The following is a 24,938-nucleotide window of genomic DNA, read 5'->3' on the forward strand; positions in this document are numbered from 1 at the left end:
TATTTAGAACCTTTCGTGGAAATCTGTGTAAGCACACTCAAAATTGCAACTGCTGACTAGTATTTACTCCAAATGTCTTATGCAACACGCAAACGCCTCAGTTTCTCAACCATGTAAGAGGACACTATGTAACTGTCACCGGACATAGTTGTCATTTCAGCAGAAACCACTCATCCTCCTGTGTGAAATATGACGAAAGATCATTTTAAATTTAACCTTTCCCTGAAACAAAATGAGGACACAAATCACCAAAATAGGCATGACTTTATTATTTTTTTGTCCAAAACTGCTGCATAACAAACTAAAATCAATATGAAAACACACAATACAAATAAAAATAACACTTCAGCATCGCTCACAATGAGAACAGGTATCAGTATCGGGTTTTAATTGTGGATCTATAGTGAGTAAAAAAATGTCTACAGAGGAATTGTCTCGTTCACAAAGTGGCGTGTTGAGCTAAAAACGCTCTGATTCTCTGGAGGAGTTCTTTCTTCACACTGTCTGGAACAAGCGCTGCAGAGGAGAGAGAAAAAGAAGGGATGAAGAACACAGTTAACAGCCTGTGGGTTTATTTATTATATATTCTATAGAGAAGGGGTGTTAAAATTATTATAATTTAGCCCAAAATGATCTCAAATGAGCCAGACCAGTGAAATCATAACATAATAACCTATAAATAATGACAAATCCAAATGTTTTTCTTTGTTTTAGTGCAAAAAAGTGAATTTAAGTTATGAGTTAGCCTATAATATGAATTTAATAGGCTAACTTGAGCTGAAAACCTCAAGTTTTTAAAGAAAAATAAGTGTAATTTTAACAATATTAGATTAATTTCAACTTATCAGGGTTTATACACATTTTTCAAGGTCAAATTCAAGCACATTTCTCTTATTTATTTATTTTTTTAATTTTTTAATTTAATACAGAAAGGTCAAATTCAAGCACTTTAAGCACTTTCAGGGGTTATGTTTAAATTATTATAGTTCAGGGGCCACATTCAGCCCTAAATGATCTCAAATGAGCCGGACCGGATCTGTCATTTTTTTTATTTTATTTTTTATTAGAAAAGATGAAAAAATATCTCCATGTCCTTTTCATGTTTCATATTTTAAAACATACAAAAGTAAAAAACGAACATATGAACTGGGTGCTAACAGTTTCGGTATTCTCACTCAAAAAGAATCATAGTGTCACAGAAAGGTCAAATTCAAGCACTTTAAGCACTTTCATGGGTTATGTTTAAATTATTATAGTTCAGGGGCCACATTCAGCCCAAATGATCTCAAATGAGCCGGACCAGTAAAATAATAACATAATAACCTATAAATAATGACAAATCCAAATGTTTTTCTTTGTTTTAGTGCAAAAAAGTGAATTTAAGTTATGAACATGTTGACATTTCATCCTATTCTTTCACAAAAAAAATTTAATAGGCTAACTTGAGCTGAAAACTTAAAGTTTTTAAAGAAAAATAAGTGCAGTTTTAACAATATTAGATTAATTTCAACTTATCAGGGTTTGCACACATTTTTCAAGGTCAAATTCAAGCACTTTTCTGTTATTTTTTAATTTTATTTTTTTATTAGAAAAGATGAAAAAATATCTCCATGTCCTTTTTATGTTTCATATTTTAAACATACAAAAGTAAAAACGAACATATGAACTGGGTGCTAACAGTTTCGGTATTTCTCACTCAAAAAGAATCATAGTGTCACAGAAAGGTCAAATTCAAGCACTTTAAGCACTTTCATGGGTTATGTTTAAATTATTATAGTTCAGGGGCCACATTCAGCCCAAAATGATCTCAAATGAGCCGGACCAGTAAAATAATAACATAATAACCTATAAATAATGACAAATCCAAATGTTTTTCTTTGTTTTAGTGCAAAAAAGTGAATTTAAGTTATGAACATGTTGACATTTTCATCCTATTCTTTCACAAAAAAAATTTAATAGGCTAACTTGAGCTGAAAACTTAAAGTTTTTAAAGAAAAATAAGTGTAATTTTAACAATATTAGATTAATTTCGACTTATCAGGGTTTATACACATTTTCAAGGTCAAATTCAAGCACATTTCTCTTATTTATTTATTTTTTTAATTGGAAAAGATGACAAAATATCTCCATGTCCTTTTCATGTTTCATATTTTAAACATACAAAAGTAAAAAACGAACATATGAACTGGGTGCTAACAGTTTCGGTATTTCTCACTCAAAAAGAATCATAGTGTTACAGAAAGGTCAAATTCAAGCACTTTAAGCACTTTCATGGGTTATGTTTAAATTATTATAGTTCAGGGGCCACATTCAGCCCAAAATGATCTCAAATGAGCCGGACCAGTAAAATAATAACATAATAACCTATAAATAATGACAAATCCAAATGTTTTTCTTTGTTTTAGTGCAAAAAAGTGAATTTAAGTTGTGAACATGTTGACATTTTCATCCTATTCTTTCACAAAAAAATTTAATAGGCTAACTTGAGCTGAAAACTTAAAGTTTTTAAAGAAAAATAAGTGCAGTTTTAACAATATTAGATTAATTTCAACTTATCAGGGTTTTGCACACATTTTCAAGGTCAAATTCAAGCACTTTTCTGTTATTTTTAATTTTATTTTTTTATTAGAAAAGATGAAAAAATATCTCCATGTCCTTTTCATGTTTCATATTTTAAACATACAAAAGTAAAAAACGAACATATGAACTGGGTGCTAACAGTTTCGGTATTTCTCACTCAAAAAGAATCATAGTGTCACAGAAAGGTCAAATTCAAGCACTTTAAGCACTTTCATGGGTTATGTTTAAATTATTATAGTTCAGGGGCCACATTCAGCCCAAAATGATCTCAAATGAGCCGGACCAGTAAATAATAACATAATAACCTATAAATAATGACAAATCCAAATGTTTTTCTTTGTTTTAGTGCAAAAAAGTGAATTTAAGTTATGAACATGTTGACATTTTCATCCTATTCTTTCACAAAAAAAATTTAATAGGCTAACTTGAGCTGAAAACTTAAAGTTTTTAAAGAAAAATAAGTGCAGTTTTAACAATATTAGATTAATTTCAACTTATCAGGGTTTGCACACATTTTTCAAGGTCAAATTCAAGCACTTTTCTGTTATTTTTTAATTTTATTTTTTTATTAGAAAAGATGAAAAAATATCTCCATGTCCTTTTTATGTTTCATATTTTAAACATACAAAAGTAAAAAACGAACATATGAACTGGGTGCTAACAGTTTCGGTATTTCTCACTCAAAAAGAATCATAGTGTTACAGAAAGGTCAAATTCAAGCACTTTTAAGGGTTATTTTCAAATTTTTCCAGCACAGCACCTTATCGCTAGGTAAAATACATACACTACAAAAAAAAAAAAAAGTTAAGGATAATTTTTTTTTTTTTTTTGTAATTTTTGCCATTTGTAAATAAAATGTCTGTTCATTAAAAAATGTATTTCAATTCAATTCACATAAAAAAGGAAAAAGCGCTGTGCAAGCATCCCAATTAAAAAAAAAAAGCCCAAAAATTAAAAATATCCATAACTTTTTGTTTGTAGTGTGTCTACATGAGCACAAACAAGCATTGATGTTTTTTTTCAGTTTTTACCATAATGATGTACATTGTATTATGCAATAAACATCTAAAATTATGTTTCGTAATAGCAAAAAGTTTAGAAATTCAAGGAGAACACAAAGTTTTATCCAAAAAAAGGGAAGCCACTTGGCGTTCTTCAGACACATTCGCCCCGAGACAAAAATTAAGATAAAAATGTACCTGGAGTCGACCTGAATGCACCTGATAATTTTGTTTTTTGACATAAAGTTTTATTTTTCAAAATCTCCGTTCTACAACTTCATTTCTATATATAGTAATTATTTGTTTTAATCTGTTTATTTCTTCGTATTTTATGGATTGTTTGTTTTATCTTGTTGTGCAGTGTCCTTGGGTGTCTTGAAAGGCGCTTATAAATAAATGTATTATTATTATTATTATTATTATTATTATATTAATAATAAAGTATCACTTCTTGGAAAACAACAGTACATTCATATACAACTACAACAACAACAACAACAACAATAATAATAATAATAATAATAATAATAATAATATAATAATAATAATAATATAATAATAATAATACAAGTAGCTTTGGCTTACCATCTAACCAGGCAGAGTTAATACTAAAAATAAACAAATAAATCACATCTCAGAGTTATAATTGCATGCACTTAAACTGAAATTCAAGCACTTTTTAGACCTTGAAAACACAACAATGAAATTTAAGTATTTTCATGGATTTCAAGCACTCGTACGAGCCCTATATTATTATACATGTGCATTTTACAACATATGCATTACAAACAAAACATTTAGTAACCTGCACACGTAAGATTGTTAAAATTTGGGAGTTTTAATATCTTCAGTGTAATTTTTGCTCTTTCATCAAATTTCATCTCACAAGCCAGATAGGAAACTTTGGAGGGCTGATTTTGGGGCCACGGACCTTATGTTTCACACCCCTGGTATAGAGCTTTGTCTTAGTAGTATATTGTCTTTTTGTTATATTCTTATTTTCATTAAAAGTTGAAGCAGCTCGTTCATTTATAGTGTGTAAGAGGTTATAGGTTGCATTTTGTTTATTTATTTCTTAGATGTGACCACCCTGCTCCTCTCAACCATCGTTCACCGTTCCTTCACCAGACTCCATCGCCACTGCAGACGGCGGCAGCATCGTTCGTTTCTTCCATACACAAACACACGCCCAGACACTCCTCACACTATTGACCTACTGACTCAATAAGGATGTAACTACTCATAAATCACATGACACATCGCTGTTGTCTTTTTACTTGTACTTTTACTGCGATTCATCAAGTGCAGTCTTACCTGTCACAGGCTATACAGGGTGGGGAAGCAAAATTTACAATATTTTGAGGCAGGGATTGAAAGACAGTGTATGACCAATTAGTTTATTGAAAGTCATGAGAATTTATTTGCCACAAGAAAACTGACATAATAGAAAATGTTTTTATTCTATGTGTCCTCCTTCTTTCTCAATAACTGCCTTCACACGCTTCCTGAAACTTGCGCAAGTGTTCCTCAAATATTGGGGTGACAACTTCTCCCATTCTTCTTTAATAGTATCTTCCAGACTTTCTCGTAATAGTTTTGCTCATAGTCGTTCTCTTCTTTCCATTATAAACAGTCTTTATGGACACTCCAACTATTTTTGAAATCTCCTTTGGTGTGACGAGTGCATTCAGCAAATCACACACTATTTGACGTTTGCTTTCCTGATTACTCATATGGGCAAAAGTTTCTGAAAAGGTATGGATAATAGTGTTAGGTATGATTATGACATCAATATATGTTTGGTTTCAAAACAATTGACGTAGTGCCTGCTGAGAAAAAACAACTAAATGTTCATTGTAAATTTTGCTTCCCCACCCTGTACATTTAAATCAGGGGTTAACAGAAGTGTCTTAAATCACATAAAGTGAAAAAATATGAAAGGATGAGTGCATTTTATTAGAAACATGTCTGTTTTAGCTATAACATTACAGTTCTGCTTTTTTAATCTATTTCCACCACTGACTTACTGTGGGGATTTTAGTTTCAACTATCCAATTCCAATCCAACTTTATTTGTAAAAGTACTTTAACCCTTTCATGCATAGTGGTCACTACAGTGGACAGTTATTCTACAGCTGTTCTCTTGTATATTCATGGATTTTGTTTTTTTTTTCTTCTTTTTTTACACATATCTTTATTAAAGTTTTAAGACACTACATATCTTTTCTGACATGAATTGGTAACATTATGTAGATCTCTCCTGAGGATAAACCCCCAGAATCACAAGCCTTCCCCACAGTTTTTCACACAATTTATCAGTAAATACAGTTTCTGTGTTGTCAAAAATGAAACGTGAGGTGTCCAGCTGATGTGGATATTTTTGCAACTTCACGAAAAATTGGTTCATAAGAATTTTTTTGTCATTATTACTTTTTTTAATGTATTTTTAATTTTTTTTTTTTTTAATTATTTTTATTTAATTTTTTAATTTAATTTTCAGAAGAAATGTTCTATCACATGTTTTTTTCATGCCTAAAGACGAATAAAAACACTCAGGAAAAAATTTTGATAAGGTTTCTCTAATTCGTGCATGAAAGGGTTAAACAACCACATTGGACCAAAGTGCTGGACAGAAAAATAAATAAAAAACCAAATAACATAGTGAAATACAAGAGTAGATGAAAAGACATAGAAAAACTGTATAAATAAAAATACAAATTAAAAAAAATTAAAAAAAAAAAAAAAAAAAATACAGAAGATAAATCACCCTAAATAAAAGAAAGAAATACATGACAAGAATTAAAAACAAAACAAAACAAAACAAAACAAAAACTAGGCTGTTGTATCTTCACAGCCTGGTTCTCAGTGATAATGTCCGCCTGTTGTCCTTTAACCTTAACGATAATACTACTAATAGTTGGTTAAATGGATCTAGGGTGATTCTATATTAAATATTTTAAAGTGAAAACTTAGCAAAGGCTAAACAATAATCGTATTTTGTATTATTATGTTGCAACCACAGAAGAAAATATGGGCCTACTTGTGAATTTACAATATGGAAACACATGCATAAAGATATTAAACATATTCCGTTTTTGAGTATTTCATTTTATTATGCCTTCTTTTTAAAATATGTTTTGCACATTGTTATAAAATTGTCATGTTCCTGCTCTGCGTGAACCTCTGTAGTTACATAACTTATGAACATCACCTACATGGTCTATTTACTTCTTACTCTTCTTTAACTCTCTCTTATTCTTTCCTATCTTTATGTTATATTCATACATTTAGCTTGTTTTGTGAAACTGATGTTGCTGCAATTCTGGCCAAGTCTCCCTGAAAGAAGAGATGTTGTACTTGTATCCTTCCTGGATGAGTAAACTCTTCTTTTATATTTTAATAAAACTATTTGTAGGAGCTATTTGTCTGTTTAGTTTTTGGTTCAAAGTTAATTTACCTTTTTTGTTTATTAATTTAGTTTTTTTTTTTTTGCTAATCGTTTATTTTGATTTGTTTGTTTTTTATTTGTTTAATATTTAGACCATATTTTTTTATTTTCATGGTTATTGCTTTCATTCTTTAGTATTTGGCACCTTTTTGTTTTGTGTTTTTTTATTGGTTTAAACCAGGGGTGTCAAACATGCGGCCCGGGGGCCAAATGCGGCTCGCCAAAGGCTCAAATCTGGCCCGTGGGATGAATTTGCAAAGCGCAGAAATTACACTTAAGTTATTAACAATAGGGCTGAACGATATGGACAAAATTTCATGTCTCGATATTCATGCCAGATATCTCGATATCAATACGATATGACTACAGGTTCGGTGAAAACCAAGCATTTTTCAGAAAAATACTAACATCATAATACAAAAGAATGTGGAAAGTGCAGTTTTATTTATAAGAACTCACTGCCAGTCATCAACATTAACATAAAGTACAAATAAATTAAATTTGTTGTGACTTCCAGAGCTGTACATGCAGGGCGAGCACGGGGGAAATCTATATCGTTTATATTGTTGCTTTTTCCATATTAATATCTTTAATGTTCATATCTCGATATCGATACGATAACAATATTTCTTTCAGCCCTAATCAACAATCAAGGATGTCGAAGTTGTTTTTGTTCAGGTTCCACATACAGACCAATGTGATGTCAACTAAAATAATAGCATAATAACCTATAAATAATGACTCCAAATTTTCTTAGTTTAATGTGAAAAACATAATATTACATTACATCTATAAATAAGTAATGACAACTCCAAATTTTCTCTTTGTTTTAGTGTAAAAACTTACATGAAATGATGAAAATATTAACATTTACAAACTATCATTTAACATAAAAAAACCCTGAAATTTTGAAAGTGAAATTTTAACATTATTCTTCCTGTTATTAAATATTTTGTGTCTTTGTAGATCCAATCCGTTAATATGCATGTATAAATGGTAAGTTGAGGTATAATATTGTTAAAATTGCACTTATTTTTCTCAAGAAATTTCAGTTTTTTTCAGGTTATTCACATCATTTTTGTTTGGATTGTTTGCAAATTTATATATTTTTATAATTTAATTTTGATTGCACTAAAACAAAGAGAAAAATTTGGAGTCATCATTATTTACAGGTTATTATGCTGTTGTTTTACTGGTCTGGCCCACTTAAGATCAATTTGGGCTGAATGTGGCCCCTGAACAAAAATGAGTTTGACACCCCTAATTTAGATCATGGGCACCTGGGTGGGCCTATGTTGTTTTTACCAGACAACCAGGCAACCGGACAGACAACCAGATAACCAGATAACCAGTCATTCACAGACAGACAGACAGGATGAACAGGAGAGACAGCACAAAAGGCTTTGGTTGTTTGCTGCAAAATCCTAAAAATAAACCGCTTGAAATACATCTATGGTATGGACATTGTATTTTTGACTGCGTAAACCACAAACCCATGGTGATCTAGTGGTTATTTGAGTTATGTTAAAGTCTTAAGTTCAGTCACCTTTAAGTAGATTTAGTTTTGATGACAAATAGCCGCTACATGATTCTTTTTAGGGTTTTATTGTATTGTGTCTTGTTAAATTTAACATTGTTGTGTATGAATGAATTAGGGATGTAACGATTACCGGTATAATGATAAACCGCGGTAAAATTGCAGACGGTTAGTATTACCATTAAAATTCTAATTATCATGATAACAGTGTTTGATTACTGCACTTTTAGGGAAAAAAAGAACATGTAAAGATATGCTTTTATGTCAAATATTTGAGTATATTTTTTATTTATTACAAATGTTATTTTATATACCTAATATTTGGAACCAATATTTACTTTTAAAGTCTTTGAAAAGGTTCGTTAAGCAACTTTGTGTTATTTATGCAATAAATTATATACATTTTTCAAATTGGATTTTTTTTTGTGCTTTTTGTCCTTTTATGTTGATATAGTAGGTTAAAGTGAAAAAAAATAATAGGTAGATGATATAGATGAAGTTGTGCTGGAAAAAAAGATACCAAACATGGGTATAGTAAACATTTCTTTACATAGTATATAAAGGCAAAATCAAAAGTACTTAAAAACGGCCAAAAAAGGCTCAGACCACTAAGAGTTAATATTCAAATGTTTCTGGCAACAGAAGGTACATTGTGCCTGTTATGTTATTTGTTTGTTTGTTTGTTTTTTAATTTAAATACAATTTGGTTAAATTATTTCAGTGTGTGTATAAGTACTTTTTGAACATTTTGAGCACAATTTCAACAATACCGCGATAATAATTAATGATGTGACGTTCACGAACGAATCGAATCTTTTGAACGGCTCTTTGAAATGAACGATGGGAACCGAGTCTTTGTAAAGAGTCATTCATTTTTATTTTTTATAACAGTGATTAATCACTGTTGTGTTTTGTGCAATTTTTTCTGTATGTTTACACACATTTATTGTTTTTGTTCTGAGGGAAATGCACTACAGTTGATAAGGTATTTGCGTAATTGCAATGATAAATCGCTTTTGTGTTTTGTGCATTTTTTCTGTATGTTTACCAACATACTGTTCTTGTTCTGAGAATTGCACTACAGTTCAGGTATTTAAGTAACTGCAGTGATTAATCGCTGTTGTGTTTTGTGTATTTTTTCCTGTATGTTTACACACATTTATTGTTCTTGTTTTGAGGAGAATAAAATGTTATTTCGTAAGAAAATGTTTTATTTTCTTCTTCATTTTTAGGCTACAGACTAGTCCACATAATGTACCGTGATGTTTTTGGTCAAATTCCAGCATTTGCCTAATGTCACCTCTCATGTCATGTATTTAACTAACTATTCTTTTTTACAGCAAGATAATATTTACTGCCGTGCCAATTAAACACCTTTAAAATGTAATGTCAATCATCACATGTAGCCTATTTAGTCATTAAAACATTGGTGTTTCAAAATAATGCAAAAAACATAAAAGATCCAGTCTTTTGAACAGCTCTTTTCAGTGAACGGCTCCTGATTGAACGGCTCCCTTCAAAGATCCAAAAGTCCCATCACTAATAATAATGATAACCAAGATAATTTTGGTCACAATAACCGTGATATGAACTTTTCATATCATTCCATCCCTAAAATGAATGAATACCTCTGCCTTTGGGTGTGACTTCTGTGACCAGGTCTTCCACTGTGACATGTTCCAGTCCCTTTTCTCTGATCACATCTGCACACAAGAGTTGACCAGACTTGAGAAAAACCTCCCACAAACACAAACACACATACTTTGCCAAAGCAGACACACACTCAGTACCTTTGCAGTGTGCCTTCAGCTGGTCCTTCCACCCACACTCCACCAGTTTTGCCCTGAGTAACTCTTTCAACCTGTGACCACATCCAGTTGACATTACACAGGGTTAGTGTTGTTATTACATAAGTCTCTGCAAAAGCTACTACAGCCTCTACACAACATGCCATAACCGAATCACTGCAGTGGAAGGACCGCTTACCGTTCCCGTTCCCCCATTTCTATCAGCTTCTGGTTTATTGCAGCCCTCATTTGTGAATCTTTACTCATGATCTACCTGAAAACAAACAAAAAAACAGAAATAGCGTCAGTTTAGGCGCAGAAATGTCACAGATATACATTAAACACATGAAAATATCAATAAACCGTTACCTTTGTGAAATAGATCAGCTGGGGAACACACGGTCCCTTTGTAAAATGGCGCCGTCTAAAACAAACAAAAGCTCAACAGTTCCGCCTTGGCTCCGTTTTGTGATATTTTTCTTTTTTCTCGTTTTAAGTGTGTTATAAAGATGCAGTAATGCGATGCAATGACTTTTTAGAAGAGGAACTATAGCATAAGTATGATTTTAACCTTTTCATGCATGAATTATAAGAATCTTAATCAAAATTTATTTTCTTGAGTGTTTTTATTCCTCTTTAGGCATGAAAAAAAACAACAACAATGCGATTGAAAATTTTGGTATGAATCTATTTTTCATGGAGTTCCAAAAATGTCCACTCAGTTTGACACCATGCATTTAATTTCTGAAGCAAAAAAAAACAAAACAAAACACATATTTACTGATACATCATGTGAAAACTATGAAATAATAATAATTTAAAAAATGCTACTAATCTGATGTTTTCTCACATTTTAACATACTCTAATACTAGTCATTACTCACTTCATGGAGATAATATGCATAAAACAACAACAACAACAACAACAACAACAACAACAACCACAACAACAAAAACACTGTTTAATAATAATAAGCAATTGATTTAGACTCAAACATGTCACTGCAGATCAGGTTTATCAAGAACAGCAAAGTTACAGTAATGGTCTGAACGTCAGTGTATGGGATGATGCATAAGTGTCCACTGTGTTGGCTGATATGGAACTAAAACAACAAATCCCATGAATATACAAAAGAACAGCTGTAGAATAACTGTCCACTGGAGTGACCACTGTGCATGAAAGGGTTAAAGTAAGACTTACATTAGTGACTTTGTGGAATAATCTAGAACAGGAGATAAAGGAAAGTACAAACATAAATGTATTTAAAAAGAGGTATAAAGAATTTTTTCTAAATAGGTACATGGAACATGAAGGATAAAAATAGTATTGTCTCAAAGACCAGTCGTGGTTTCTTGGAATTAGGAGCGAGTAATTCGAGTTTCAGAGATTTTCATATGTGTGAGTGGATTAAAGTGAGGGCAGATGTGAATGGAACTGTGGGTGTGAAATTATGGAATGGACCTTATGATGCACTTAAGTTATCTACTCCTTTGGCGAAGTTTAAAAAAAAAAAAAAAAAAGTACTTTAAGTTTAAATTTGTCAGAAATATTGAATTGAGATGATAGATGTGTTTTTGTTGTTGATTTTTAATTTTTTTTTTTTTTTAATTTGTTATTATTATGGTGTGAATGCTCGATGCTGTACACACTTAAGTTGATGTAAGCAGTGTATTAGTTGAAAAGGATAGACAAAAAAATAAGCTTTTGCTTCCTCCCTATTCCTTTTTTGCTTTTTGTGTTTATTACGATTGATGTACTGAGTATAATGATTGATGTAAAACCAAAAATAAATAAATTCATTCATTCATTCAAAATACAACGCAATTACTTTTAAAGCCTGCGTTTGTTGAAGTAGTTAATTTAATGTGTAAGTGCTGCTATATGTTTATGTTTATGCATTTGGCAGATGCTTTTTTCCAAAGAGACTTACAGGGGAAAACCAATCAAATCACTCAATCAATCAAATTTTATTTATATAGCACCAGATCACAACAAAAAAGACACTTTATATATAGAGTTGGTCAAAACCAGACTCTAAGCCAATTTACAGAAACCCAACAGTTATAATGAATAAAAGAATGAGAATTAAAATATATTGAAATGTGAGAATTTATACTTGTGGTTACAGTTAAATAAATAAATTAAGTCTATTTGTGTCAGTGGTCCTTACATCCTCACTAACAACGCTCACCTTCAATATTTAGTTTATTTTTACCTATATATGTGAAATACTAGCTAAAAAAATATTCATAACAGACATAAAACACAGTGAAAACTAGCCTGTAATTACAAGTATTAAACGTCTATTAAACTCAATTTCCCATCAGCACCTAACAACGTTACGTCCGCCGTAAAATGGCTCCGGCAGGAACAAAAATACAAAACGTGTGTCCGGCTGGGTTCATACACATCATCTTTCACCTGTAAAGGAATTAATTCACATTCATTAAAATATGGCTGCGTCGAATTACTCCTTGAAGGTCAACAGAGACCTGTTAGACCCCAACTTTGAAAGCTACAGGTTATCTTGGAACGCCATTCCGACTTAACAACGTGAACTGGATGCTGGTGAGATAAAGTACAGTTCAGTTAGCTAGCTGAAGTTTAGCATCACAGCACAGTGACAGCACAGATTTAACTTCTAAAACATCTGCAAACAAACAAATTAATATGTTCCAGTGAAAAACGAAAGGCTACACGGGCTGCTCATTTAGAAAAAAGTATTTTGTCAATTGTAAATTGAAGCGTTAAAGCTAATTTTTTAAGCGTCTCATGGTTTTAGCTAAATTGTTGTAAGTAGTTCCTCATTAATCTCTAGGGATTTGGGACCCTCCTGAAAAGACTATAATATTTTATTTCAGTATTTATTATCATTAACACAGAATAGCTATAATGGTAGGGACAAAATGAATGTAAACATGACTGTAGTTATGCAGTTGATGAGGGAAAATGTTCTATTTAACCCTTTCATGCACAGTGGTCACTCCAGTGGACAGTTCTTCTACAGCTGTTCTCTTGTGTATTCATGGGTTTTGTTGTTGTAGTTCCATATCAGCCAACACAGTGGGCACTTATGCACCACCCAGTAATAATACACTGACATTCAGACCATTACTGTAACTGTACTGTTCTAGATAAACCTGATATGCACTAACATGTTTGAGTGGAAATCAATTGTTATCTCTTAGAAAAAAAAAAAAATATATATATATATATATTTTGCAAATTATCTCCATGAAAAGAGTAATAACTATCATTAGAATATGTTAAAATGTGAGAAAACATCAGATTTTATTTTATTTCATTGTTTTCATATCACTTTCTGATATCGGGTTTTAAACACGTTTCCTTACTTCAAAATTAAATGCATGGACATTTTTGTAACTCCATGAAAAAAACAAAACAAAAAAAAAACCTTGATCACATTGTTTTTTTCATGCCTATGGAGGAATAAAAACACTCAAGAAAAAAATCTTAACTAAGGTTCTCATAATTAATGCATGAAAGGGTTAATACTAGTATCACCACACACAAAGACAAAGGAAAGTGAAGTTATAAGATACTGTACAGTCAATATTTTCATTGTATTCAGCTGAAATGACTCACATTGCACATCTACTTGTTTAGAGCTCAGTTAGTCATGCACATTTAACAAAATCACTCTATACACATCATCTTTCAAGTATCATCTGAGAAAGCACTTTTTAACCCTTTCGTGCACGGTGGTCACTACAGTGGACAGTTATTCACCAGCTGTTCTCTTGTGTATTCATGGGTTTTGTTGTTGTAGTTCCATATCAGCCAACACAGTGGGGCACTTATGCACCATCCAATAATAATACACTGACATTCAGACCATTACTGTAACTGTACTTTTCTAGATAAACCTGATATGCACTAACATGTTTGAGTGGAAATCAATTGTTATCTCTTAGAAAAAAAAAAAAAAAATTTTTTGCATATTATCTCCATGAAAAGAGTAATAACTAGCATTAGAATATGTTAAAATGTGAGAAAACATCAGATTTATTTTATTTCATTGTTTTCATATCACTTTCTGATATCGGGTGTTTAAACACGTTTCCATACTTCAAAAATGAAATGCATGGACATTTTTGTAACTCCATGAAAAAAAACAAACAAAAAAAAAACCTTGATCACATTGTTTTTTTCATGCCTATGGAGGAATAAAAACACTCAAGAAAAAAATCTTAACTAAGGTTCTCATAATTAATGCATGAAAGGGTTAATACTAGTATCACCACACACAAAGACAAACGAAAGTGAAGTTATAAGATACTGTACAGTCAATATTTTCATTGTATTCAGCTGAAATGACTCACATTGCACATCTACTTGTTTAGAGCTCAGTTAGTCATGCACATTTAACAAAATCACTCTATACACATCATCTTTCAAGTATCATCTGAGAAAGCACTTTTTAACCCTTTCGTGCACGGTGGTCACTACAGTGGACAGTTATTCACCAGCTGTTCTCTTGTGTATTCATGGGTTTTGTTGTTGTAGTTCCATATCAGCCAACACAGTGGGCACTTATGCACCATCCAATAATAATACACTGACATTCAGACCATTACTGTAACTGTAGTGTTCTAGATAAACCTGATCTGCACTAACATGTTTGAGTGGAAATCAATTGTTATCTCTTGGGAAAAAAAAAAAAAATAAAAAAAATATATATATATATATATATATATATATATATATATATATATATATATATATACATATATATATATATATATATATATATAATATATATATATATACATATATATATATATATATATATATATATATATATATATATATTTTTTTTTTTTTTTTTTTTTTTTTTTTTGCATATTATCTCCATGAAAAGAGTAATAACTATCATTAGAATATGTTAAAATGTGAGAAAACATAAGATTTTATTTTATTTCATTGTTTTCATATCACTTTCTGATATCGGGTTTTAAACACGTTTCCTTACTTCAAAAATTAAATGCATGGACATTTTTGTAACTCCATGAAAAAAACAAAACAAAAAAAAAAAAACCTTGATCACATTGTTTTTTTCATATCTATGGAGGAATAAAAACACTCAAGAAAAAAATCTTAACTAAGGTTCTCATAATTAATGCATGAAAGGGTTAACCCTTTCATGCACGGTGGTCACTACAGTGGACAGTTATTCTACAGCTGTTCTCATGTGTATTCATGGGTTTTGTTGTTTTAGTTCCATATCAGCCAACACAGTGAACGCTTATGCGCCATCCCATAAACTGTAATTCATATCATTACTGTAACTTTATGTTCTTAGTAAACCTGATCTGCCGTAACATGATTGAGTGTAAACCAATTGCCAATTGTTATTAAACTGTAATTAACAGTTTTCTTAAACAAAAAGGATTTTTTTGCATATTATCTCCATGAAGTGAGTAATAACTAGTATTGGAGTGTGATAAAATGTGAGAAAACATCAAATTAGCTGCATCAAAAATGTTTTTATTTCGTAGTTTTCACACAGTATATCACTTTCTGATACTGTGTTTTAAATTTATGTTTCTTTGCTTCAGAAATTAAACACAGTGTGTCCAGATGAGTGGACATTTTTGTAACTCCATTAAAAAATATGTTCAATTAAAAAAAAAAAATCTATCACATTGTTTTTTTCATGCCTAAGAGGAATAAAAACCCTCTCACTCATTAAGGTTCTCATAATTCATGCATGAAAGGGTTAAATATCTGAGCAAATATTGGATGGAGGGGAGTCTATGTTATTTTCTTTGATGGATGCAACTCATGACTGTATAACTAATTCCATGTTTTTCTGATAATGTTTTATGTTTTTAATGATGTTAATAATGGTTATCATTTTTAGATTTGCATTGTTTATAATGTGAATTCTGATTGTCATGCATATTATGTATTGTTATGTTCTGTGTTGTGTGTCGTCCTTCTGTGTGGACCCCATGAGGATTAGCTTGTCAATTTGGTGGCAGCTAATGGGGATCCTTTTAAACATTCTATTCTGTATTTTATACTTCTATTTAGGTTTTAATTTTTCTTCTGTAAAGCACTTTGGTCCACTGCAGTTGTTTTAAAGTGCTTTACAAATAAAGTTGGATTGGATTGGATTAAATGTTAAACATAATGTTAAACATTAAACATACACACCTGGATTGGATGTCACCTTACACATTTTGCATTTCAACTTGTTACAAATTGTCATCTTGACTTTTAACATGAAGTGGAAAATGCAGATAAAGTTTCACAGATAAACATACCAAGGTGTTTATTTGCTAATATTAATTTATAACAGTTTAATAATCTTAATCCATTAATGCTATTATTGCCAGATACCAAGAGTATAACAGTATTTGTAGTTGCTAAGCCACATCCCATTATAAAACTTAACTGATAAGAAGATTAGCCTATTAATTGCCATCTTGCTTGGATATCTTCTTGAAGCTTTTTTCTTTGCATCTCTGCAGCTGTGGAGGAGGTGAAGTTGAAGGATACGCAGTACACCCTGGAGCATATGAGGGCTTTTGGCATGTACAATTATCTGCATATAGATCCTTGGTATGAGGACAGTGTTTTATTTGTGGACTGCAAAGGACGGGTTCTCAGTTTGACTGTCACTCTGGTAAGATACGAAACCTGATGATTTAACTGTTTTTGTATGTAGCACCTCTTTTCGCATGTCTCCTAGTAATGCTGGATGATTTGCAGATCTTGTTGTCATGAATACCTTTTAAAAAATACATTTTCTACAGTTTCATGAGAGTGGTAAAAGCTAGCAAGTCAAAAATACAATGCCTTCAGACACTGATTAATGCAAAACTTATGTGCTTATATTCATTAAAAAGACAGAAGACCAGTATGTTAATATAGGAAGAATTCATAAATATTATGTTGGTATTTATTATATATTTGGTGGAATAAGTCATGCTCTCACATTGCTGTTGGCTGCTTTCCGCTGCTTGCATATTTGTTTGGCTTGTGACCATCCATCTTCCTCTCGATCACATTCACTGGGGTTCAGGTGTGGAAATTTTGAGTAATTTTGTTTGTATTTTCCCAGAGTTGCATCCGATGTTTGTTGTGTGGTGTCAGAGAACTCTACAGGACATTTTAATACATCAGACACACCAGTAGGTGGTGACCAAGTACTTACCAACTACTGGTACAATAGCATCCAAGTCTGGTTCAGTGAGAAAACCCATAGTGTTTCAAAAGCAGCACAATGAAACTGGCTTGCTGTAATTGCAAGATTATTATATGTAAGATGATTAAGAGAGGTGTCTCTTTGGAGGGCCAAAACACAGCTTGAGCACAGTTTCAAACAAAACAAAAAAAAAAATCCAACTTTGGATCGACCTCAGCATCTCTTTGATTCATCACAGACATTATTTCGTAAATGACTCAAAGTACAGATCCAGGATTTTTTTTTTTGTGTGTGTAATATCAAGATATTAAGATGAGCAGAATCAGAACAGTGACCCTTTCAGTGAGACTTCTTTGATGTCCAAGAAAATTAGAGATAATTGGTGTTACAGAACTGTTTTTATGTCTAAACTGACCTGAATGATTAACATCAGACTGTAATCCAGAGAGACCAAATCTCTGGCTTTCACCGCTATCATTAAATAACTCTTTATGAAAATGGGTTGGTTAGATTCTAATTACAATCATCACATAATAATTATGCTCCTTGCCAAGCCTTTTGTATACATTAGCAGGCAAGTGATGCTTTGCACATTGCAGCAAAGCAGTTCACACAGTGTTCAGGGCATCAACACTACAGATGCACGAGAAAATGATCTCAAAGGTGCATCATACATTAGCTACCGATATAATAAGCAGTGTCATGTACCATGGCAACAACAGGGCAGCTGCTGCATAGTGCTTTTGAAACACTCTTACCTCACGCAATGAGTAATTGATGCTCATGTGGTGGCATATCTGTCTATTACTAATAAGTCAGGGAGATTCGTGAATCACATGTGAAGGCCAGTCACATGGACCTGGCCACATTGCGTTTTACCACTGTCTATCCTTTATGGAACTTGTTTTCTGTTATTATGTAAGTTATGTCTGTGTTATAATAGGTTTTTTGTTCCTGTAATTTTCTAGGAACAATATTTTACTCTGTGTTTTGATCAGATTTAGAGTTCTGACATGATCACGAAGCTGGTTTTCCTCCTTGGGTAGTTCAAAGGTCCTCTTTTCTATGTATCTCTCTGTGAGTTTCTATGAAATGAGAATCCAACCATCATGGCTTTGCAAGACACCAAAAGTACAGCGCTTGCAGTAGTCGGCCATTTCATGATGTTTCATTTCATTACAAGATTACAGGTTATTTTGTTGCTTGGTCTTGAACAAAGTAGTCCATCTTCTCTCTTCAGGTTGATAAATCAAATCTTCCTCAAAAATGGTTCCCTTTCTGAAGCACAACACAAGGTTTTCATGATCATCCAGCCAAAATAAATCAATTTGAAAGGAAAAAAATTGCACCAGAAAGTAGATTTGTATGTAGCTTTCAGACAGAACATTTTTTCAGTTTAACCAAATGCACACAAGAAATTAATAATAATAATAATAATAATAATAATACATTTTATTTGTTAGCTCCTTTCATGGAACCCAAGGACACTGTACAGAAGAGGACAAAAAAAAAAAACAATACATAGAATACAAAATAAAGAAATAAATAAGTAATTACGATAAATAAAAGATACAAAGGAAAAGAAGTGAAGAGATGCAGTACAAAGAAAGATGTAAGAGAAATAATTATGGTGTGTAGGCAATTTTGAACATGTGAGTCTTGAGTCTGGTTTTGAATATGGGGAGAGAGTCGCTATTTCGGATGGATGGTCCGAGAGAGTTCTAGAGCTGGAGAACAGAGCGAAATAAAGAAATGAAGAAATGAAGTGTCTTCTCTGTTATAGTGGTAATTATACCCTGTGGCCAGTGTAGCCGAGGGTAATGAACCATCTGATCAGATTAGATTAGATTAGATTAGGTTAAATAGAATCTTATTGATCCTTTGGGCAGAGCCCTCAGGAAATTGAGGCGAAATAACATTTCTGAACGTAACAGTGCATATAGTGATCTTTGTGTTGTTTATTCTAGTTATCAACAGTTTGATACCAGTTTCATCCTCAAAGAGACTGAAAACTGATGAATGGGACCAGTACACGTGTTTTTTTTTTCCAAGTTTAGGGACCCAAAATGAGCTGTTTTTCATGGATCGCCAATTGGACCGGTGAAATGTATAACAATAATATGATGTTTGATTTAAAGCTAGGAAATAGAGCCAAAAAATTTACCCTTGACTTATTACGATTTACAATTTTAATCAGTTGTGTTGCTTTATTCACAACCACACAATGACCTTGTAACCTACCTATATTTATCTAGGAGTTAAAGTTTTTCAACCAGCTGCTGTTACATTTCTGTGACAGTGTTGTGTTTTACATCCAGGACACCGCCTTAGGGAAACCCAGAGAGGTTTACCGAATCACCACAGACCCGAGTTCCTGTGAGGATCGTCTCTGTGCCTCCCTCAGCCTCACCTCGGCGACATGGGCAGCCCTGTCGGACGGCGCCGGCAGACTTTACCTCCTCCGAACGGGCAAGAGGGGCGACAGCTCACATATGAAGTGGGACGTGAGTATGGCCGGTCATGTTTACAGCTGTCAGACTACACGCGTCACATGATTCAGTATTTTGCATTCAGTATAGTCTAATATTCAGAGTAAGGATTAGAAGGTCAGTAACTAATTTGTGACCTGTTATTGACCTCTATTGGTGGATAAATGGATGTGCAACAGTGATTGATCCAGTTCCTTTTCTTCAGCGGCTGCCTTTGTCTGATGTCAGTGAGTTAATTTCTTCTTCCACTTACATATCTAAAATTTACAAAAGGCTTAGAGCACAGGTGTCAAACATGGAGCCCGGGGGCCAAATCTGGCCTGCCAAAGGGTCTGCTCCAGCCCGTAGGATGAGTATATGTAATGCAAAAATTACACTGAAGATATTTGCAATTAATGGTGTAACAGTCATTTTAATTCAGGTTCAACATGGAGATACATACAGACCAATTAAATCTCAGTTGGGTCAGACCAGTAAAATATTATTATAATAACATATAAATAATGACAACTGCAGATTTTGTCTTTGTTTTAGTGTAAAAAAAAAAAAAAAAAAAAGTAAAATTACATGAAAATTTTTACATCAACAAACTATCCTTTTACAAAAAATGTGAGAAACCTGAACAAATATAAACAACCTGAAATGTCTTAAGAGAAATAAATGCAATTTTACCAATATTCTGCCTGTTAGCAAATGTTTTGCGTATTTGTAATAATAAACGGAGGCAGAATATTGTTAAAAATGCACTTGAACAGGAGAAGACAAACCAAGTGCAATTTTACCAATATTCTGCCTCAGTTTATCATTGACACATGCGCATTACAAGTTACACTACAGCTACAGGTACACAAAACATTTAGTAACAGGCAGAATATTGGAAAATTGCATTACTTAAGACATTTGAAGTAGTGACTTAGAGTGTGACTTAGAGAGGGAGATATCTGGCTGCAGATGTTTTACCTGATGCACTTTTGTCTACATTTCATGAGCACTTTTTGAGTTGACTTTGGAAGCTTTGACTTGTCTATGTGCTTTTTATGTATTCATTTTATGTATGGAAGTCTGTCTGTAACTATTTAATGTACTGCTGCCCGTCTTGGCCAGGACACTCTTAAAAAAGAGATTCTTAATCTCAATGAGGTTTTCCTGGTTAAATAAAGCTAAAAAAAAAAAAAAAAGTTCATGTTATTCAAATTTTTAAGGAAACTTTGTAGATGTAAACATTATCATAATGTAATATTACGCTTTTCACGGTTATTATTTTATTGGTCTGGCCCACGTGAGATCATATTGGGGTGAATGTGGCCCCTGAACTAAAATGAGTTTGACACCCCTGGCTTAGAGGATCAAGCAGAAACATATTTTGAAGTATCACAATATACTATAGTATACGCCAAATAAGCAAAACATTTAAAAACAGTTATCGTGTAAATTCGCACACTTTTGTTAAAATAGTGTGTTTTCCAGGTTCTAAACTATGACAGGGTATGGTGGAATTTTTCAGACTTAGTCAAAAAAGCTGCTTTTCAGTGTTTGAGAAATCACACCTTCATCTTAGCATGCCTGGGCATAAGACTTACCATATCACATGCAATGTTGTCTTGAGGCAGCCCAGAAACTGGAGGTAAAGCAGTGAAATGTGTGTGGATAAAATTACAATGCGAGTGTAAAGCAGATAAGATGTATTCATCTTAGCACACTTGCATGGCAGTCGCTAGATGCACTGGCAGAGGTAGGGCCTCCAGGAACAAATGTAATCATCAGTTTTTGGCTCACCACCACGTCTCTTTGGCATTGATGAATGACATTTTTTTCCAAAAGAAATTGCTCACTTTTAGTTCTTTATGTGTTACAAACCTAACCAAATTTGGGGGAGTATGGTGATTTTTGAAAGCCTGAAATTATGTGTCCAAAAGCGAACGGCTTAACACCTTGTCATGTAATCACTGAGTCACTAAATAACACTGACAAAGCCCCAAATGAGCAGTAAGACTGTCATTAGTTTTACTAATGTGGAGCATATTCCAACAGATATAATTAATCATGCTTTTTTTCTTCAGAGTTTTTCACTTGTAAGACGTCGGAGTTTATTTGAGTTTCAGAAATTGACTGGTTAAGAATGTTAACCAGGGGTATTGACCTGGTCTCATATGAAAGACTGTAGGTGTATTCAAGGCTTAAACCTTTAGCAATCAATCAATCCAGGGTTCCCGCGGGGGTCTCAAAAAGTCTTCAGAATCTTGAATTTGCAAATCTGCATTTAATACCTTATAAAGTCTTTAAAAGGTATTACATTTGATACGGTAGGTCTTAAGTTATGCTGCCGTTAACTCAGTGGTTCCCAACCTTTTTTGGCTCGTGACCCCATTTTAACATTCAAAACGGAGACATTTTTTTGCTAAAATTAATTTGTTTTTGATCATGTAATAGTTTGCTATACTATGTTGCAAATAAATGTTAATTTTAGACGACATTTAGGCTATATAATGTATATTATTATGGATGGAGGCAGAAAAGCCAGGTGTAGATTACTGCACAAAGTGAGAATTTTATTTTCCCATCTGAAACCGACCACAATGAACATTTGACAGATAAACAGTACCACAGTGCTTCAGTTTCAGCTTCACAGTTTGTCATGTCTTTTATGTATTCTGATTGTCTCTCAACTCACCATATATTTTTTATTAGTAAGTTTTTATTTTTTTCAAATATTAGAAATGTCATGCAACCCCATTTGAATTCCAGGCGACCCCACGTGGGGTCCCGACCCCAAGGTTAAAAAACACTGCATTAACTTGTTGACTGTATTGTGTTTAAATGTGTCCAAGCTGCAAAGATAATGTTTGTCTGCTGCAAACTGAACTAGAACAACTGTTGCTAGAATAATTACCATATTAAGTCATTCATTAAAATACTCTGAAATTCAAAATTTCAACCTTAGCTTGTCATTGGACATCATCATTTCCCTCCTCTTGCCATAAAGCATTCGAGCAGCACTTGCTAAAAAGTAAACACATGCAATAAAACAACTGTTATAAGATCATAAAGCACTCATATTCACTATTTACAGCTTTAAAACTTCTATAAAATCTTTCTGAATCACTGTATATTATTATAAAAACCAACATGCTTCTTGGTCTCTCTTAGGCTCGGGATTGGCCCCATATTTAATGTTTGTGGAAATTACCAAAAATAGTCGCTTGCGCAATAAAAGGGTTAAAGTTTTAAAAGTGACTGAAATAATGAAACCAATTTGGAGTTCTGTTTTGACACAAAGATAGTGTACAGTTTATAAATGTCTGTTGTGTTTATGAGCCTTTAGTCACATTTGCAGTGGACTAGTACACCTGTGGACCTCTGGTAATTTATAATAAATGAAGAGGACATCTGCGACCTCAAGGGCTTTTTGCATGGAACTAGTATAAGAAATTAACCTCATAAAGCCGTGTTTCATGCAGAACATCGGAACAACACAAGTGAGGTCTGTTTTTCATCAAAATGTATTAACCTCATTTTCCAGCTCTGATGTCAAGGGCAGGCTCACCACTTACTGGCAACTGTTGTAAAATAGAAACAATGTTTGTTATTGTGGCTGTCATCCATCGCATCAACTTTTGAGATTGTGTTTTTCTGAAGGATTTAAGTTTATCCATGATATATCGTCTCCTGGATTTCTTCCCAAAACACTTTTAAAACTTTGATGCACCATCCCTACCTCAGCCTCCACCGTCCTCGACCTGGAAATGGACTGAATAAATGCGTGAGAGAAACAGAAAACATTGCAAATCACTCCAAATCACAGAAATGTCAATTTGCATGAGACTAATATTATCACAGGACCTCTCTGTTTGCAGGGTAGGCAATTTACTGTGGAATTTTTATTTTACAATTTACTGACATGGCAGATTGTCACAGCATTCAGATGACAGATAACCACAGCAGTTATTTTTAATCACCAGAGGTCCTTGGGTTATACTAATCTCATGAATCGATAATGCCTGTAATTTGTAAAGTTAAAATTCTGCCACAAATCAGCCAATTGTAGCAAACACAGAGGTCCTCTGACAATAATAGTCCTATGTCAATGCTTGTTTCCTCATGCACTGGCAATTATTAGTGAACATTTTGAAGGTTTTTGGGTGCAAGTTCAGGAGGTTCATGTCATGGAGATCCATTCACTAAAGGAGCAAATGTGAATCCTTGAGAAATGAAGGACATGCATGACTGTGTGCAGTACGGAACATTTTCTACATTTCCAAACACTCAACAGTTGTAGCTATGTAAGTGGAGGTCTATTAGGAGAGAGCCTTCAGATCTGGGAGATAATATCAGCAGACGTGAGGGTTATTTGTTAAATCCTCAGTTCGTGTCAGTCCTGTATGAATAGGGTTTTAGAAACAATGTTCTCCAGCAGATTCCATCAGGGATACAGAGGAACTGTGTAGAAATGGTTGTAATTCCTACATGGTTAGTGTAACTTTAAAATTAAAGCTGAAGGTTAGTGTAGTATGTGTGTTTAAGGAAGGGAGTATTAATGTGTAATGAATGATAAATCATGTTAACCCTCAAAGACCAAGATCTAGAAAGGTTTAATAACTTTTCAACCACTTGTTCTATAAATACATTTGAATAATTCAGTTAAAATGTAGTTTCTCAGCTTTTCAGTGGCATCAGATATGACCCATTTGGACATTCAGAGGCTCTGTTGTGAACACGGAAACACCATCATCTTCTGTAACATTGATTCGCCAGTAAAACTAATGTAGTTTTACAAATAACAGTGGCTGTAGATGCTTGTTTTTATCTTCAATTAATGATATATTTTGTTGAAAAGTCACTTTTTCTTCAGTTTTCTCTGTTTTGATATAATAACCTTTTTAATTTATCAACATGATCAGTAAATGAATTATAAGAAGATACTT

General features: G+C 32.8%; 2 protein-coding genes across 2 annotated transcripts in view; one reads left to right on the forward strand and one right to left on the reverse strand.

Annotated features, from left to right (window-relative positions):
* Positions 1-336: 336 nt before the first annotated feature.
* LOC115427861 (transcription and mRNA export factor ENY2-2-like) lies at positions 337-10,815 on the reverse strand. Its single transcript, XM_030146570.1, has 5 exons — positions 10,722-10,815; positions 10,552-10,626; positions 10,356-10,426; positions 10,194-10,268; positions 337-516 (listed from the first exon to the last, which is right to left on the reverse strand). The coding sequence occupies exons 2-5, from the start codon at positions 10,617-10,619 to the stop codon at positions 440-442; spliced, it is 291 nt and encodes a 96-aa protein (XP_030002430.1). The 5' UTR covers positions 10,620-10,626; positions 10,722-10,815; the 3' UTR covers positions 337-439.
* A 1,991-nt stretch (positions 10,816-12,806) lies between these two features.
* nudcd1 (NudC domain containing 1) overlaps positions 12,807-24,938 on the forward strand; it is a 106,989-nt gene continuing 94,857 nt past the window's right edge. The window contains exons 1-3 of the mRNA XM_030147011.1: positions 12,807-12,874; positions 16,828-17,005; positions 19,846-20,031. Of these exons, the coding sequence (XP_030002871.1) occupies positions 12,807-12,874; positions 16,828-17,005; positions 19,846-20,031 (432 nt within the window). The remainder of the gene's footprint in view (positions 12,875-16,827; positions 17,006-19,845; positions 20,032-24,938) is intronic.

Source organism: Sphaeramia orbicularis, chromosome 11 (assembly GCF_902148855.1).
Source record: "Sphaeramia orbicularis chromosome 11, fSphaOr1.1, whole genome shotgun sequence".
Classification (NCBI taxonomy): domain Eukaryota; kingdom Metazoa; phylum Chordata; class Actinopteri; order Kurtiformes; family Apogonidae; genus Sphaeramia; species Sphaeramia orbicularis.

Excerpts from the sequence above, each read along its gene's own strand:
- LOC115427861 (XM_030146570.1), bottom strand. The coding sequence starts at position 10,619 with ATGAGTAAAGATTCACAAATGAGGGCTGCAATAAACCAGAAGCTGATA. Across the intron at positions 10,427-10,551 it reads GAAATGGGGGAACGGGAACG|GTTGAAAGAGTTACTCAGGG; the intron begins GTAAGCGGTCCT and ends ATGTGGTCACAG. Across the intron at positions 10,269-10,355 it reads GCTGAAGGCACACTGCAAAG|ATGTGATCAGAGAAAAGGGA; the intron begins GTACTGAGTGTG and ends TCTTGTGTGCAG.